The following is a 15,774-nucleotide window of genomic DNA, read 5'->3' as shown; positions in this document are numbered from 1 at the left end:
TATACATGCTAATATTTTACAGTCAGGTATTTGGAATTTAAAATAGGCAATGCAGGCATTGTAAAAATTTTTGCTATCCCATTTCACATAATCTCCAAATTTATTATGTGATCTATCTTGCTTTTATGGAATCCTTGCATTTTATTGCCTAAATCGTGAACATTTTATAGATTATCTCCACTGTCTACTGCGCAGTTAGACTGAGGAACATGTAGGAGAGAGTATATTTAAGTTGCTTGGCTTTGAGGTGCCTGGCTCCCTACGTGTGCTTCATGAGAAGCCTCCTCATGGAATGTATAGCTTTTTAGTTGAATATAAAGACATGTTTATGGTTTATAGATAAAGCATCTGGACAGTGGAAGAATAGAAAAGCTCTTTATTTCTTTTGACTCTTAAATATTTATCAAAGGACCCTGCACAAAGATTTCTGTTACTCTGTCACAATCTTTTGCTAAGAGCACTTCATCTTAAATACTTTCTTGCTTCTTCTACTGTTGTGACTTGGAATGATGTGAGATTGATGGATGACACAAGGGTACTTGTTTTTTTTTCTGTGATGGCATTTAAGGGTCCTTAAGTTCTTTGTTTTCTCTGTAACTATCTGGAGTCAGCAAAGTGCTGAAAGTAGTAGATTTGCATATTTCAGGTTATAAATAAAGGATTTTTGAAAGACGTTAAAATTATATTCCTAAGGATGAGACTTCCAAATGTGATTTTCCCAACTCATCCCTCTGTCAGCATTCGGGGATCCTGTCTTCTTTAGTAGACCAGACTTACAGGTTAGAGAAGCTCAGAGCATAGGATCATTTAAAATTCCTCCAGGATATCTGGTTTACCATTTCTTTTATTGGTCCTACTAGACTTAATGTGGTCTGAGTTTTCAGTATTGATAATTCTTTGGATTGCTTGAGGCAGTATCATTATGAATTACTGAGTATTTCAGTGAGGCATTCGGTCTCTACATTCTACCTCCAGATAGGAAGAAATGAGTCTTATCTATCCTACATGACTACTATCCTAAGGAAATGATTCCTGAGGCAACTTCTACTTTGAATTAGACCTGGAAACTAGTTAGGCTGAGACTTTTTACCGTTTTTGAGCCCCAGAAAAGTTGCCCCAGCAGAAATAGATTTATTTAAAATGAGAAATTTATTCCTACTTGAATATAAATTTGCTTTTAGACTTTTTAAGATAAGAACGCCCAGCCAAACTTGACTGTACTTATGTTTGAAAGCTGACGGAGTTTAGACTAAAGCCCCTAGATGTGTCAAATCTTACCAAGAATAATCTAAAGGTATTGCTGATTGAGAGTGTCCCAAAGAGGTCTGATCATGTCCTGATATTTTGTCTGAACTAGCCTTAAAAACCAAGTTAGTGTAGAGGTCATTCCAGAGAATCAGGCATTTTCAGAGTCATCTCAGGATTTGAACTACAGTGAACCTCAGGGTCTGCACCTGTCCACAGTGCACTGGGTAATGCTCCAGACCCAGTCTGAAGCCAGGGGCGGCCTGGGACTTGAGCAGAGTCGCCGAGGGCATGTGGAATGGTAGGAATCACTACAGTGTGGATTCCTGGACCATGATTGTAGTACCCAGTGGAATGTAGGTGGGATTCTTTGGGACTGTTGGAGGGAAAGAGAGGTAGAGTTGAATATGGAAATTATTAATACTTGTCTGAATCTGAGGAAATAATGGAAAGTGCAAGAAAAGAAAATGCCAGGAATGACTTGGAATTAAATAGGAAAAATTAACCATAACATTCATTAGTTGCTATCCTTTTTGGGGTGTTGTTGAAATGGTGAGTATCAGTTTGGAAAGGAGGGGTTCTTGAAACTTACTGAGAAAGAAGTTAAATAAAGGAGAAATTTCAGAATCTAGGTGTTTTTCTGGAGAAATGTCAAGATTTGGGGTAGTAATTCTGAAGCAGATATTTAAAAAGAACCTTATATAGAAAAAAGCAAAAGTTAGGTTATCACTTATTTTTCCTCTAGCATTTTTTATTTGGGTCCTTATGCTTCTGGTTGTGAGGCTGACTCTTAATAGTGACGCAGTGTTAAACCTTCACAGCTCGTTCCCAAGCAACGGGCCGACGCTCCCACTGCCTTGTGCATCTGCTGTATTAGGAAGACGGCACCTCGATGCTTGCTTGGTCACTGAAATTGGTTTACAGTTTTTGATTACATAGTTTGAAAATGCCTTCCCTTCATTTTTTTAAATAACAGATGCTCACCACATAGAATTTTGGCAATAGAAAGAGGTGCAAAGAAATAATAAAACTTATAAATCTGTAGTTCTAATTACTGACAGAGCTCTTGAAGCACATTTTATTGTTTTTTTCCTATTAAAACAGAGAAATAAATTTACATATATAATTATAATCATAATTAAAGGGCTAAGTGTAAATTTAGGGACTATGTAACCCATGGGTTTTTTAGCTTGGTTTTTTTTTAAGCAGAGGAACCCTCTTTTCCAGTGAAGTTTCCCTGAAACCCCAGTGTGTAAAACTGTTAAAAATGGACTTGTTCTGTTCTGGTTGAAGCAGGGCTTATGGACCTGGGCTCTTCTTCCACCAGTGACTCCATGGGCACTTCCAAGAAGCTCCAGAACCCCAGGCGACAGTTGGAATACACTCTTCTAGGCTGACTTGCAGCCCCAAAAGATTGAGTGGCTTACCAAAGTTTATAGCAGTCAGTGGCAGAATCAGGACAGAACACCAGAATATTCTACTGCAGTTCATGGCTCTTTGCCAGTACACTCACTGCTAAAAGTGTGCTTCCGTTAGGCATACTTGACTAGCTGGACTGGTCTTTACTAGCCATTGTTTTGGAATAGTATTTAGGATATCACATCGCAAGTTTTTTACTTTAAAAATATAATTAATTTGGAACTAAATCATTAGTTTTTAAACATTAATATAAATGCCCGTCTGTCTATCTCTCTGATTTCCATAGTCTCCTCTTTCTTCCAGGAAGGAGATGGATAAAGCAGATGTTCATTGGGGCGTTCCTTATCCCAGCTATGGTGTGTGGCACTGCCTTCTTCATCAATTTTATAGCCATTTATTACCATGCTTCAAGAGCCATTCCTTTTGGGACAATGGTAAGTTGCTTGAGTCATACTTTTAAACTGAACAAGTATAAGCATTCTGATACGAGGCTTGCTATGTCTTCAACATACTTCTTTTAATAATCGCAGCCAGTCTTCACCCAGTCCTAGAAAGTGAGATGAAGGAGGAAGTTCTTGTTAGTCTCCACATAATTCTAGTTAAGTGTAAACCTGCAGTTGCCCTTTTATTTCATTGATTCTGTGAACCAGTAAAGTAAAAGCCTATCTTTTAACTATGACAGAAGAGAACACTAATCTTTTAAAGAGATGAGTGAAACTGGTGAATATATTTCAGAGATGGAATAATGTCACATCAAGAAACATGGATGTTTTAAAGTGATAGATGAGTGTAAGGGTAGGAAGTGAAGCTTCTCTATAGTACTTTTTATTTCAGGAATAGAATAGTATTTTCAGAACCTCATTAGGCATTTATATTAATATCGGTAATATATGTTGCTATAGATATTAAAATCTTTTCACATATCGTAACCTTTAGTCACAGACTTTGAATTTTTTTTTTTTAACAGAGACAGAGAGAGTAAGAGAGAGGGATAGGCAGGGACAGACAGACAGGAACGGAGAGAGGTGAGAAGCATCAATCATTAGTTTTTCACTGTGACACCTTAATTGTTCATTGATTGCTTTCTCATATGTGCCTTGACCGCGGGCCTGCAGCAGACTGAGTGACCCCTTGCTGGAGCCAGTGACCTTGGGTCCAAGCTGGTGAGCTTTGCTCAAACCAGATGAGCCCGCGCTCAAGCGCTCAAGCTGGCAACCTCAGGGTCTCGAACCTGGATCTTCCACATCCCAGTCCAACGCTCTATCCACTGCGCCACCGCCTGATCAGGCAGATTTTGAAATTTTTAAGAATTATTTAAATATATGAAAACTAAAACACAGATATGCTGGTGCTATACAGGGTTAATCCATGGTCTCCAAATTCTTGTTGTTGTTACCTTTTACCTAGAAACAGAATTTTAGGTCTAGAGTAGATTTTAGCTTTAATGTACACTTGTGTACACATATACACACATACACACACATATACAAGTTGCAGAGTGGTCACTGCTTCTCAGATAGGCTGAGTATCATGGTCAAGGTCATGCAGATAGTTAATAATAGAACTGTAGCTGGAAGCCACGTCTCTCTGAATTTTAGACTTGTTTTCTTTTTCTATTATGTGGAAGTTACCAAATAGTCTCACAGAAATTCCAGATGATTTTGGTTGTTTCAGAGTCCAGACCAGCTTTTTAAAAGACGCTTGCTATATATTTTTACTAAGCCTTTTAATACTTTTTAGTAGGGAATATTTTTGAAAATTTCTTCAGAAAACATTTTTTTGCAAGCCAGGGTAGGTGATGAAGGTTAGGAAAGGTTAAAGTACTTAATTATATTCAGAACTGGAAAAGAATTTGCTTTGTAGTAGTTGTAGGCCATCAGAAAGTACATTTAGGGGAGTTAAGTTCCTTCTGAAAGATGACCAGTGAAATTATATGCTTAGTGGTTTAAAAATTAGAGTTCTGATTCATTATAATTTTCTGCATAAAATGTTTTTTTATTTCTTAATTTTATTTTTCAGGGAGCTATAAATCAGCATCTATATATAAATAGCATTTTCTTTAAAAACTTTTCAATGAAGGTACATGCATATGTGAACAAATGTGCTTTTACAAGTCACAAAAAAGCTGTATTTTTCACCACTATATATTTTTCACCACTATAGAGATAAAAATCATTATTTCTTATAAAGTTTTGGATTTGATGTGAATATTATATTTCAAAATCTCTTTGTTTCACTAAAATTACAAATTTTACCACTTAGTAAATGGAGTTTTGAATGTTAATATTCAGTGTGACTTGCCTTTAGACAACTTAGTGATTACTAATTATCAAAGTACAGTGTCAAACTGTGCTGAGGTAGGGGTTTATACAGTTATCTCTGATGTACGGAAGACTGGTGTTGACCCTTAGCAGTCTCCTACAATCTCATGTTCTTAATTTACATCTAATTTGGAAGGAAGGAAGGAAGGAAGGAATGCAGAGCTAAGGGCGTGCCATTGGCCTCAAGTTCTAACCAGGTGTGTAGTATAACAGTTTTCTCCTTTTAAGAGTATTAAAACTTGTTTAGAATGTGAAATTTAAGAACTTGAGACTGTTTGACTAGCTGTTCATTAAGTGTTTTAATGACATAAATTTGTCTTTTTAGTTGTTTGACTTGTTGACATTATGAAGGATATGGTTATATATTTTCATAAACACCATGGTTCTTGATCCTGTGTACACATTAGAATCACCTGGGAATTTAAAGTATTTCGGTACCTAGGGCTTTATCCCAGGCCAATCTATCTATCTTGCTCGAAACTCATTGTCTAGTGTTAACTGGATTGTAGTCCCAGCCTCTGGGAGTGAATCTGTCCACTGAAAGCCTCACAAACCATGTGTCTGAGAAGCCAGCGTCCCTACTAACTGAATATCTTCACATTCTTCCATGTACTCTTCCCAGGCCTTAGCTCTTTCTGTAGCTATTGGGTGATGTTGGCTCTCATTCTCTGTTTTCTGACAGATCCCACAATTAAGGGTTAGTCTAACCTTAGTGAAAGGTTAGACTTTACCAGCAGAAGTTGGGGCTTCACCCACTTGGGATCTGGAGTTTTATTAAAATACTGCTATCACTAGAAACAGCCCAAAATAGGATTTAAAGTGGGTGAAGTTTGTCTTTGGACGTCAACTTTTCTGCTTATGTATACCTAATTATACATGAAAGCCATTAAGTTCATGTTAAATTAAACTTGTTGAACAGTAGTCAAAGTTAGCAGCTTAATAAAGATAAATATAGGTAGAGTGTGGTGGTGATAATCTGAGATAATATCTAGTGTAATCAGATTGAAGGCATGGCGTCTAGAGTCAGAGAGTATTACAAGAAGACATAAGAAAGCATTTATATGAAATTTTAGGCCAAAGATGAACATACCTGTTATTCCTGAAGTTGCAGTGCTCTGGCAAAGGTATGACAGAGAATGGGAGAGAGTGTACTTGAAATTAGACTGATTCTTTTGGGAATTTGTTCTAGAATGATTTAGGTATCGTACCCAGAGTTTTTGGTCCCGTGAGTTTCTTGGGAATGAGGAAGGATTTGCTAAGATGTTTTAAAGAAAACTTTTTAGGTGTGAAGTCTTTTGTGGGCTGGAAATCTCAGGTCCTAAGTTTGATGTTATTGTAGGCCTTCGGGGAACAAAGAACCAAGTTGCGGAGTTTTAAAACTCAGAGAAGCAAGGTAACATAAGAACATATAACCTTTATACTCCAAATAGTATTTAGTTAAGTATGCACTGATAGATGCACTTTACCTTTTTTTGGTCTCAGTGGATATAATACGACGGAGGAGGAACGGGTCGTGGTCATGAATGAACTATGTTGTATTTGTCACCGTAAGGCCTGTTTTAGCATGGGAGAGGAATCTTGAACATCATGAGAAAATACACCCTTGGTTTTAGGAAATCAGATTTCACAAATATTTAAGGAAATACTCTCATGACCCAAGTTTTGGGCCATGGCTGGGAAAATGGCTTGAGAATTGAAGGACCTCAAAAATGAAATGAATGACGTAGAATTTTGGGAAGGAGAAAAAAACAGACACCAAGATTAGTGGATAGGCACTATTTTGAGATCTTAAAGGTGGTGAGAAGACTACACTACACTTAAGCATAAAAAAGCATAATAAAGATCTATAAAAGCAGTGTTAGAAAAACTCCATTACCTGACCTGAACTGTTGACAAATGCTAAGGCAAACAAAAAGATCTTGTAAAGATATTTTCATAGCAAGATTAAAGAGCTCCAGTTGCTCCACATTATCTTGATACTTGATATGGTAAGTTGTTTTTTTTTCATGTAAGCCATTCTAGTGGTGTCTTCTTGTGGTTTTAATTTGCATTTCCCTAATGACTAATCATTTTGAAGATATTTTTGTGTGCTTATTTGCCATCATATATCATATATTCTTTATTGAATATTCAAACTTTTGTCAATATTTTAATAGGTTGTCTTGTTGAGTGGTAAGAGTTCTTTATATATTGTAGATATAAGATCTTTGTCTTATACATATTTTGCAAATACTCCCATTTTGAGGCTTGTCTTTTTTATTCTCTTAAGAGTGTCCTTTGAAGAACAAATTAATTTTGAGGTCTGATTTATTCTTTTATAGTTTGTACTTTTCAGTCCTATTTAAGAAATCTTTTGCCAAACCTAATGCAGTAAGCTTTCTTTGTGTGTTTTCTTCTAGAAATTTTATGGTTTTAGCTCTTAAATATAGGTCTATGATCCATTTGTGGTTAATTTTGTATATAATGTGAGTTAAGGGTCAAGGTTTTTTATTTTTATAATTGATTTTTAGAGAGAGGAAGGGCGAGAGACAGAGAGATACATCAATTTCTTTCACCTATTCATGCTATCTTGGTTGATTCATATATGTGCCCTGACTGGGGAGCGAATCCACAACCTGGGCATGTTGGAAAGGCGCTCTAACCAACTGAACTACCTGGCCAGGTCTTTTCAAGGATTTCCTTTTATGTATGGCTCTTCAGTTGTTTCAGCACCATTGGTTAAAAAGATCTTTTCTCCACTGAATTGCGCAAGCACTTTTGTTGATAATCAATTGACCATCTATCTGTGTATAGATCTATTTCTGGATTTTCTGTTCTGTTTCATTGATTGATTTGTTTTGTTTTCATGCCAGTACCACACTGTCTTGATACTGTAGCTTTACAGTTGTAAGTCTTGAACTCTTATTCAAAGTTGTTTTGGCTTTTTAAATTTCTTTTCATTTCCATATAAACTTTAGAATTAGCATGTTAATTTTGGCAAAAAGCCTGCTGGGATTTTGAGTGGGATTGGATTGAATCTATATAGCTCAATTTGAGAAGAATTGACACCTTAATAATATTCAAAGTATTTTATTTAGAAAAATAAATTTAAAGGGGTGACATTGATCAATAGGGTATATAGGTTTCAGGTAAACATTTCTATAGCATTTGAACTGTTGATTATGTTGTGTACCCATCACCCAAAGTCAAAGAAAGGCTTTTGACTAATGAACACAACTTCTCTACAACACTTTATAGATCTTAGTGTTTAGGATTTGTATATCTTCTGTTGACTTTACTCCTAAATAGTTCATATTTTAATGCTTTTTGTAAATGGCATTTTTTAAGAGTTTTATTTTATTTTATTTATTTATTTTTATTTTTTATGGAGACAGAGAGAGTCAAAGAGAGGGATAGATAGGGACAGACAGGAACAGAGAGAGGTGAGAAGCATCAATCATTAGTTTTTATTTGCGACACCTTAGTTGTTCATTGATTGCTTTCTCATATGTGTCTTGACCGTGGGGCTACAGCAGACCGAGTAACCCCTTGCTTGAGCCAGAGACCTTGGGTCCAAGCTTGTGAGCCTTGCTCAAACCAGATGAACCCGCACTCAAGCTGGCGATCTTGGGGTCTCGAACCTGGGTCCTCCGCATCACAGTCCGATGTACTATCCACTGCACCACCACCTGGTCAGGCAAGAGTTTTATTAATTTTTAAAAATATTTACTTGTTGATCTAGAGAGATGTAAGAGGAAAGAGAAAGAGAAGGAGACAGAGAGGGAGAGAGAAAGAAACACTGATTTGTTTTTCCACTTATCCATGCATTCATTGGTAGATTCTTGTTCGTGCCTTGACTGGGGATCAGACCGGAAACCTTAGCATATTGGGACAATGCTCTAACCAAGTGAGCTACCTGGCCAGGCTCATAAATGATATGTTTAAAATTTCAAATTCTGATTGTTGCTAGGGTATAGAAAAAAAATTGATTTTTGTGTATTGACTTTCCATCCTGCAATTTTGCTAATCTCCCTTATTAGTTTTAATATTTTTTTTAGATTTCTAAAGATGTTTATATAAATCATGTTGTCTATGAATAAAAACACTTTTACTTTTGTCTTTCTAATCTGTATGCCTTTTGTTTCTTCTTCTTTGCACTGACTAGAACTTCCATACAGTGTTACATAGAAGCAGTAAGAGCATACAGCGTTGACTTATTACCAGTTTTAGGAGAAAAGTAATCAGTCTGTATCCTCAAGTGCAATGTTAGCTATAGTTTTTTTGTTTTGTTTTGTTTTTGTAGACGCCCTGCATGAAATTGATGAAGCTCCCTTCTAATCCTAGTTTGCTGAGTTTTTTTTTATTGTGAATTGAGGTTGGATCTTGTGTTGCCTTTTTCTGCACCTTTTGAGATGATCTATGAATTTTCTTTTTTCATTCTGATAATGTAAATTGCATTGATTGATTTTTGAATCTTAACCCAGTCTTGCATTCCTTTGATAAGCCTCAACTTGTTATAATGTATTATCCATTTTATATATTGTTGGGTTTCATTTGTTAAAATAAGTTGTTTTTTTGCATATATATTTGTGAGAGATAGTGGTCTGTAGTTTTCTTATAATATCTTTATTTCCTGGTTTTGATATCAAGATAATGCTAGGTTGGCCACTACCAAAAACAGTATGGAGGTTCCTTAAGAAATTAAAAATAGAACTACCATATGATCTAGCAATGTCACTTCTGGGTATTGATCCAAAGAAAATAAAAACATAGAATAAGTTTTTAACTTCGAAGCCAGTGTTTCTTCTGTTATATTACTGAAGTGGTCCAAGAATGAGAATTATTTATTAGCATGTTGGAAATATCTGATAAAGAAGGCTTCTTACAGGCATTTGTGTTTAAGTTAGCTATGCTTGGATTAGGTACTATTATCAATTAAATTGAAGTTAAATCATTTTTATATAGCTATAAAGTCATAAAAATGTATGAGCTAGAAAAGGATGATAAAATTGTCTACTCTGGCATGTGTCAAAGAAATGCATAAGCATAATGGATGACAAGGCAGTGTGTATTTCATGAGATTCACCTTACCTATAAGCAATTACTGTCTATAACCCTACATAAATTTATATCCTTTAGCGTTCTAAAATAGTTCATTTCAGGCTGCTTTCTCCCTTTCTATCCTATTCACACTACAGATTACCCAAAAGGCCATTCTGGGAAGCAAGGATAGAGTAATAGCCACAATCTTGCTTTGTGACTGAGATTGAGAAGAGTTGACCATTTGGTATTTCTGTGGGGTATTTTTTTTTTGGGGGGGTATTAAGTATGATAGGCAACACTTGTTTCTAACTGGTTATTATTATTATTATTTTTTTACAGAGTCAGAGAGAGGGATAGGTAGAGACAGACAGACGGGAACGTAGATGGGAACGGAGAGAGATGAGAAGCATCAATCATCAGTTTTTCGTTGTGACACCTTAGTTGTTCATTGATTGCTTTCTCATATGTGCCTTGACCGTGGGCCCTCAACAGACCAAGGAACCCCTTGCTCAAGCCAGCGACCTTGGGTCCAAGCTGGTGAGCTTTGCTCAAACCAGGATTAGCCCGCGCACAAGCTGGCGACCTCGGGGTCTCGAACTTGGGTCCTTCGCATCCCAGTCTAACGCTCTATCCACTGCGCCATCGCCTGGTCAGGCTCTAACTGGTTCTTATTGTAGTTACGGGAGGCCCTTGAGCTGGAGCCTTTCCTCTCCCCAGTGCCCATTTTCACTCCCCACTGGTTCATGAACTGTGATGAGGAGGCTAGGGAAGGGCCCTGAATTGGTTGAGTTCCAGAGTTTTCACCAGTGTATTAGACCAAGGTTTTTTTTTTAACACATAGCTGCTAAATTTAATTTTAAAATAAAACCTTAATATGAAAACAAAATAAACAAAACAGATATAAGCATGGTTCTGTTAGTATAAATAAATTTTGCAAATTCAATATTTTAACATTTTAAATTTATGAGAGCAATAAAATTGTGATTAAAAAAGATCTATTTAATTTCAAGGGGTGTGAGTAACAGTTCAGTCCTATCTTCTTCAGTAACCAGTTTATTTGGTTGAATATCAGTACTGAGAAAAATCCTCAGTTCTCAGATGACTTAGTCCATGTGACTTTCTTTTTAAACAACTTCCCTTGCAACCTCAGGGTATTCTTTAAGTAAACTCATCCAGAACTTGAACACAAAGGAGTAGAAAATTGGTTTCACAGTTTAATCACTAACAGTTTTAACACACTGCTCACATTTTTATCCTGTATAAAAGAAGTTAGACAAGAAAAGGGAGAAGAAGTTAAACAAAGATAAACAGTGATGATGTCCTGATGAGTCGTTTATAGGTTCCTTTATTGACTGTTCTTCATTTCTCTTATTTCTTCACAGTTTTCATTCCAACTTTTTCTCACTTTTACTTTCTATTTATTAGGAGCCCAAAATGTATAATTAAAAGAGACGATTTGGTCCTGCTTCATTTTTCACAAGTTCAGAGTGAAGTGATCTTAACCAGAGGCTGGCTGGAAAACAGCTTAAGTTTGTATCCTTGTGCCCAGATAGATATAAAGAAAAAGTCACAAAAATCATTATTTTCCTAACTGACTGCTGTGGTTCTAGAATCTTGACATCGTCTTCCCTAGACTTGGAATTACTAATAGTAGAAAAATACTTATATTATTTTAGTAATGACACATATCTAATAAATAGAGCTATACTTTTATTGTTAAGATCCTAAGGCAGTGTAGAATAGAATGAACATGGTCTTTGAGAGAATCACATCTGAATTGAAATTTTAGCCTGGCTACTTGCTAGCTATGGGATAGGAAGTTATATAGCCTCTATAAGTCTCACTTTTTTTTCATTTGTAAAATAGTAAAATAACATATGTAATGCTCTTTGTGCATATTAGTATCTCAGTAGAGTGTAGGCAAATAAATAAATTGGATATAATGAAGAAAGATAAGGACACGTTTCAGGCATGGCAGCCGAAGTGAAAGAAGAAAAAAGATATAGGAGAGACGGTGTGGAAGAATAGGAAAAAAGGGGAAGTCAAGTAGATAAGAACACTTCAACTTGTATTTTAAAGCACATTTTTTTATTTTCATTAGTGTATATCTTGTACAATTTTAACCCATGTTGAATCTAAACATTTTCTTTTGTGATCAAATTGTGTTTGAATTTTTAAGTGTCCTTTTTATTTTTATTAATGTTATCGTTCTGAGTAATCACACTCATTTTAATTTAATTTACAGGTGGCCGTTTGTTGCATCTGTTTTTTTGTTATTCTTCCTCTAAATCTTGTTGGTACAATACTTGGCCGAAATCTGTCAGGTCAGCCCAACTTTCCTTGTCGTGTCAATGCTGTGCCTCGTCCCATACCGGAGAAAAAATGGTAAAGAGAATGCTAAATCTTATGTGGTTGTTTCTCACAAAATAGACGTTCTTATGGCTGTTACATATTTGTAACATTTAGAATTGGCATGTATTTGTAAGAATAACTGTCTCAAGTTTTAACTTAAGAATTTGTCTTTTTACGTTTTTCTTCAGCCTGTATTGCTAGAGGTAGTAATAAATTTTACCCGTATTCATTTTCTGAATATTGGTGTCTTTACAAATAAGTCAAATGCTTTGATAAATATACGTGTGTCTAGAGGTGGGTGAGAACTAAAGCTGTAGCAGTTCTATAGCTGCAGCTTACATACAGGCCAAATGTGACCTGCCACTGTTTAGTAAAAAAGGTTTTGTTGGAACATGCCTGTTTGTTCACATCCTGCCCAGGATTGTGTTTACAAGGCAGCATTCGAGTTCAGTAGTTATTCAGAGACCTGTCACCTGCAAAACTGGAAGTATTTACTGTCTGAACCTTTACAGAAAATGTTTGCCCATCCCTTAATTATAATTTGATAGTCCTTTCCTGATATTTTATTATTTTATTTTATTTATTTTTTTATTTTTTTGTATTTTTCTGAAGCTGGAAACGGGGAGAGACAGTCAGACAGACTCCCGCATGCGCCCGACCAGGATCCACCCGGCACGCCCACCAGGGGCGAAGCTCTGCCCCTCTGGGGCGTCGCTCTTCCGCAACCAGAGCCACTCTAGTGCCTGAGGCACAGGCCAAGGAGCCATCCCCAGCGCCCAGGCCATCTTTGCTCCAATGGAGCCTTGGCTGCGGGAGGGGAAGAGAGAGACAGAGAGGAAGGAGAGGGGGAGGGGTGGAGAAGCAGATGGGCGCTTCTGCTCTGTGCCCTGGCCAGGAATCGAACCTGGGACTTCTGCACGCCAGGCTGACACTCTACCACTGAGCCAACCGGCCAGGGCTATTTTATTATTTTAAACAGTAACACACATTTATAGCCCTGTATGTCCTACTAATTAATAAATGAATTAAGGTTGAGACCAACTGTAGTACAGTGGTACCTTGAGATACAAATTTAATTCGTTCTGTAATTGAGCTCGTCAGTCAGTCAACTCGTGTATCGAACTGCCGATACTGGACCCGTGCGCCAACGTGCCAACTAGCGGCAGCTTCCTGAATCATGACTCATATCTTGGAATTTTGCTCAGATCTCGAACAAAAATACAGACCAAGTCACAGCTTGTATATTAAAAAATTTGTATGTTGGTCTGTTCATATCTCAAGGTACCACTGTATTGACTTGTGGTCTTGATCTTCACTTCTGGGATAGTATAGAATCTCTCATTCTGTCACATTTTAGGCACAGAATGTGTTCTTGAGGACCTTCTGTAATTCAAGATTAATCCTGACAAAGAATGACAAGTATTTCTGTTTAACAGGTGAAGAGACTCTTCTGTTGCAATAGTGTAAACATAATTTACAGTTTATTAGCCCAATCAGCTTTCAAATTATTATTCTTGATGGATTTTTGAGGTTTTGTAATTATTCAAATTTTGGATATTAATATGTTTATATTTCTAATTTTTGTCATTCAGATTTGAACAAAATACAAACTCAATGTATATTTATTAAATTTAAAAGTTGAGCTCTGGCCAGTTGGCTCAGTGGTAGAGCATCAGGGCCTGGCGTGCAGAAGTCCTGGGTTCGATTCCTGGCCAGGGCACACAGCAGAAGCGCCCATCTGCTTCTCCACCCCTCCCCCTCTCCTTCCTCTCTGTCTCTCTCTTCCCCTCCCGCAGCCAAGGCTCCATTGGAGCAAAGATGGCCCGGGCGCTGGGGATGGCTCCTTGGCCTCTGCCCCAGGCGCTAGGGTGGCTCTGGTCGCAACAGAGCGACGCCCTGGAGGGGCAGAGCATCGCCCCCTGGTGGGCGTGCCAGGTGGATCCCAGTCGGGCGCATGCGGGAGTCTGTCTGTCTCTTCTCGTTTCCAGCTTCAGGAAAAAAAAAAAAAAGGTTGAATATTATATTTAATATAATAACAGAAAGACAAGTACTATATGATTTGACTTATGTGTGGAATCTAATGAACAAAATAAAAAATAAACTAACAAAGAAAATAGAAACAGACTCATGGATAGAGAATAGACTGCCAGCTATAGGAGAAAAGGGAGGTTGGGGGCCGGGTGAAGAAGGTGAAGGGATTAAGAAAAGGAGGAAAACCTTACAGACACAGACAACAAGGGGGACTGCAGCAGGGAAAGGGTGTAGGGGAGGCGGAGGGGGGAGGGGGAGGATGGAGGATGTATTATGGAATTGTAAACCTTAAACCTATATAATTTTATTAATGTCACCCCAATAAACTCATTAAAAAACTAAAACTAGCCTGACCTGTGGTGGCGCAGTGGATAAAGCGTCAACCTGGAAATGCTGAGGTCGCCGGTTCGAAATCCTGGGCTTGCCTGGTCAAGGCACATGGGAGTTGATGCTTCCAGCTCCTCCCCCCTGTCTCTCTCTCCTCTCTCTCTCTCTCTCTCCTCTCTAAAATGAATAAATAAAAGAATAAAAGAAAAATAAATAAAAAGAAGGGTAAAAAAAAAACAAAAAAAAAAAAAAAAACTAAAACTATATTTAATATATTAAATTTAACATTTATTATTTAATAATATAACATTAAATTTAATTGACTTATTCTATTTTGCACTTTGTTTTTCTAATTTTTTACTTGCAGACAAAAATGGAAGTCTTACTGTACATTTATTATATACCCCATCATAAAAATAGCTGTACAGTAGACTCTACATATTCATAACAAGGGATATGTAATGAAGCCTCTGTTCCTAGATATTTTATCACACTGTAAATGTAACTTATGTTCAGGTACTTATACAGTCTTTTGTAGACTTAGAGGTATGTAGACATTTATAGAAACTGAGGCTGAATAAAGTAGCCCCTTTGGTTTATTCATTTTTTTTTAGAGAGGAGAGAGAGACAGAGAGGAAGAGAAAGGAGAGAGAGAGTCAGAGCGAAAGAAGGGGGAGGAGCTGGAACCATCAACTCCCATATGTGCCTTGACCAAGCAAGCCCAGGGTTTTGAACCGGTGACCTCAGCATTTCCAGGTCGATGCTTTATCCACTGTGCCACCACAGGTCAGGCGCCCCTTTGGTTTAAAGGAGAGTAATCTGTTCTAGTAATAGAAAGTATCCATGTTCCTTTTTTCTTAGATCGGTCTTATGAGAATTTTCTAGTCTATTTTTAAAATTCAACAATATATTTAAAATTGGATTGTGAAGGCCCATTGATATCCTGATGTTCACCTGTTACCAGGGAGGATATGTTTAAAGGCAAAGCGTAGTAAAAAATCACAGAAGTTCCTGTAGGTCACTAGGGCTAGTGAAGGAGAGGAAGGAACAAGACATG

The 15,774-nt window shown here is 37.1% G+C and overlaps 1 protein-coding gene across 1 annotated transcript in view; it reads left to right on the top strand.

The window, feature by feature from the left end:
- The window catches only part of TM9SF3 (transmembrane 9 superfamily member 3), a 73,620-nt gene that overhangs the window by 44,029 nt on the left and 13,817 nt on the right, over window positions 1-15,774 (top strand). Inside the window, exons 9-10 of the mRNA XM_066238141.1 lie at window positions 2,968-3,098; window positions 12,253-12,392. Coding sequence (XP_066094238.1) covers window positions 2,968-3,098; window positions 12,253-12,392 — 271 coding nt within the window. The remainder of the gene's footprint in view (window positions 1-2,967; window positions 3,099-12,252; window positions 12,393-15,774) is intronic.

Source organism: Saccopteryx bilineata, chromosome 7, assembly GCF_036850765.1.
Source record: "Saccopteryx bilineata isolate mSacBil1 chromosome 7, mSacBil1_pri_phased_curated, whole genome shotgun sequence".
Classification (NCBI taxonomy): Eukaryota; Metazoa; Chordata; class Mammalia; order Chiroptera; family Emballonuridae; genus Saccopteryx; species Saccopteryx bilineata.
Note: the sequence above shows the minus strand (reverse complement) of the source record. Positions and strands in the feature narration are given on the sequence as shown.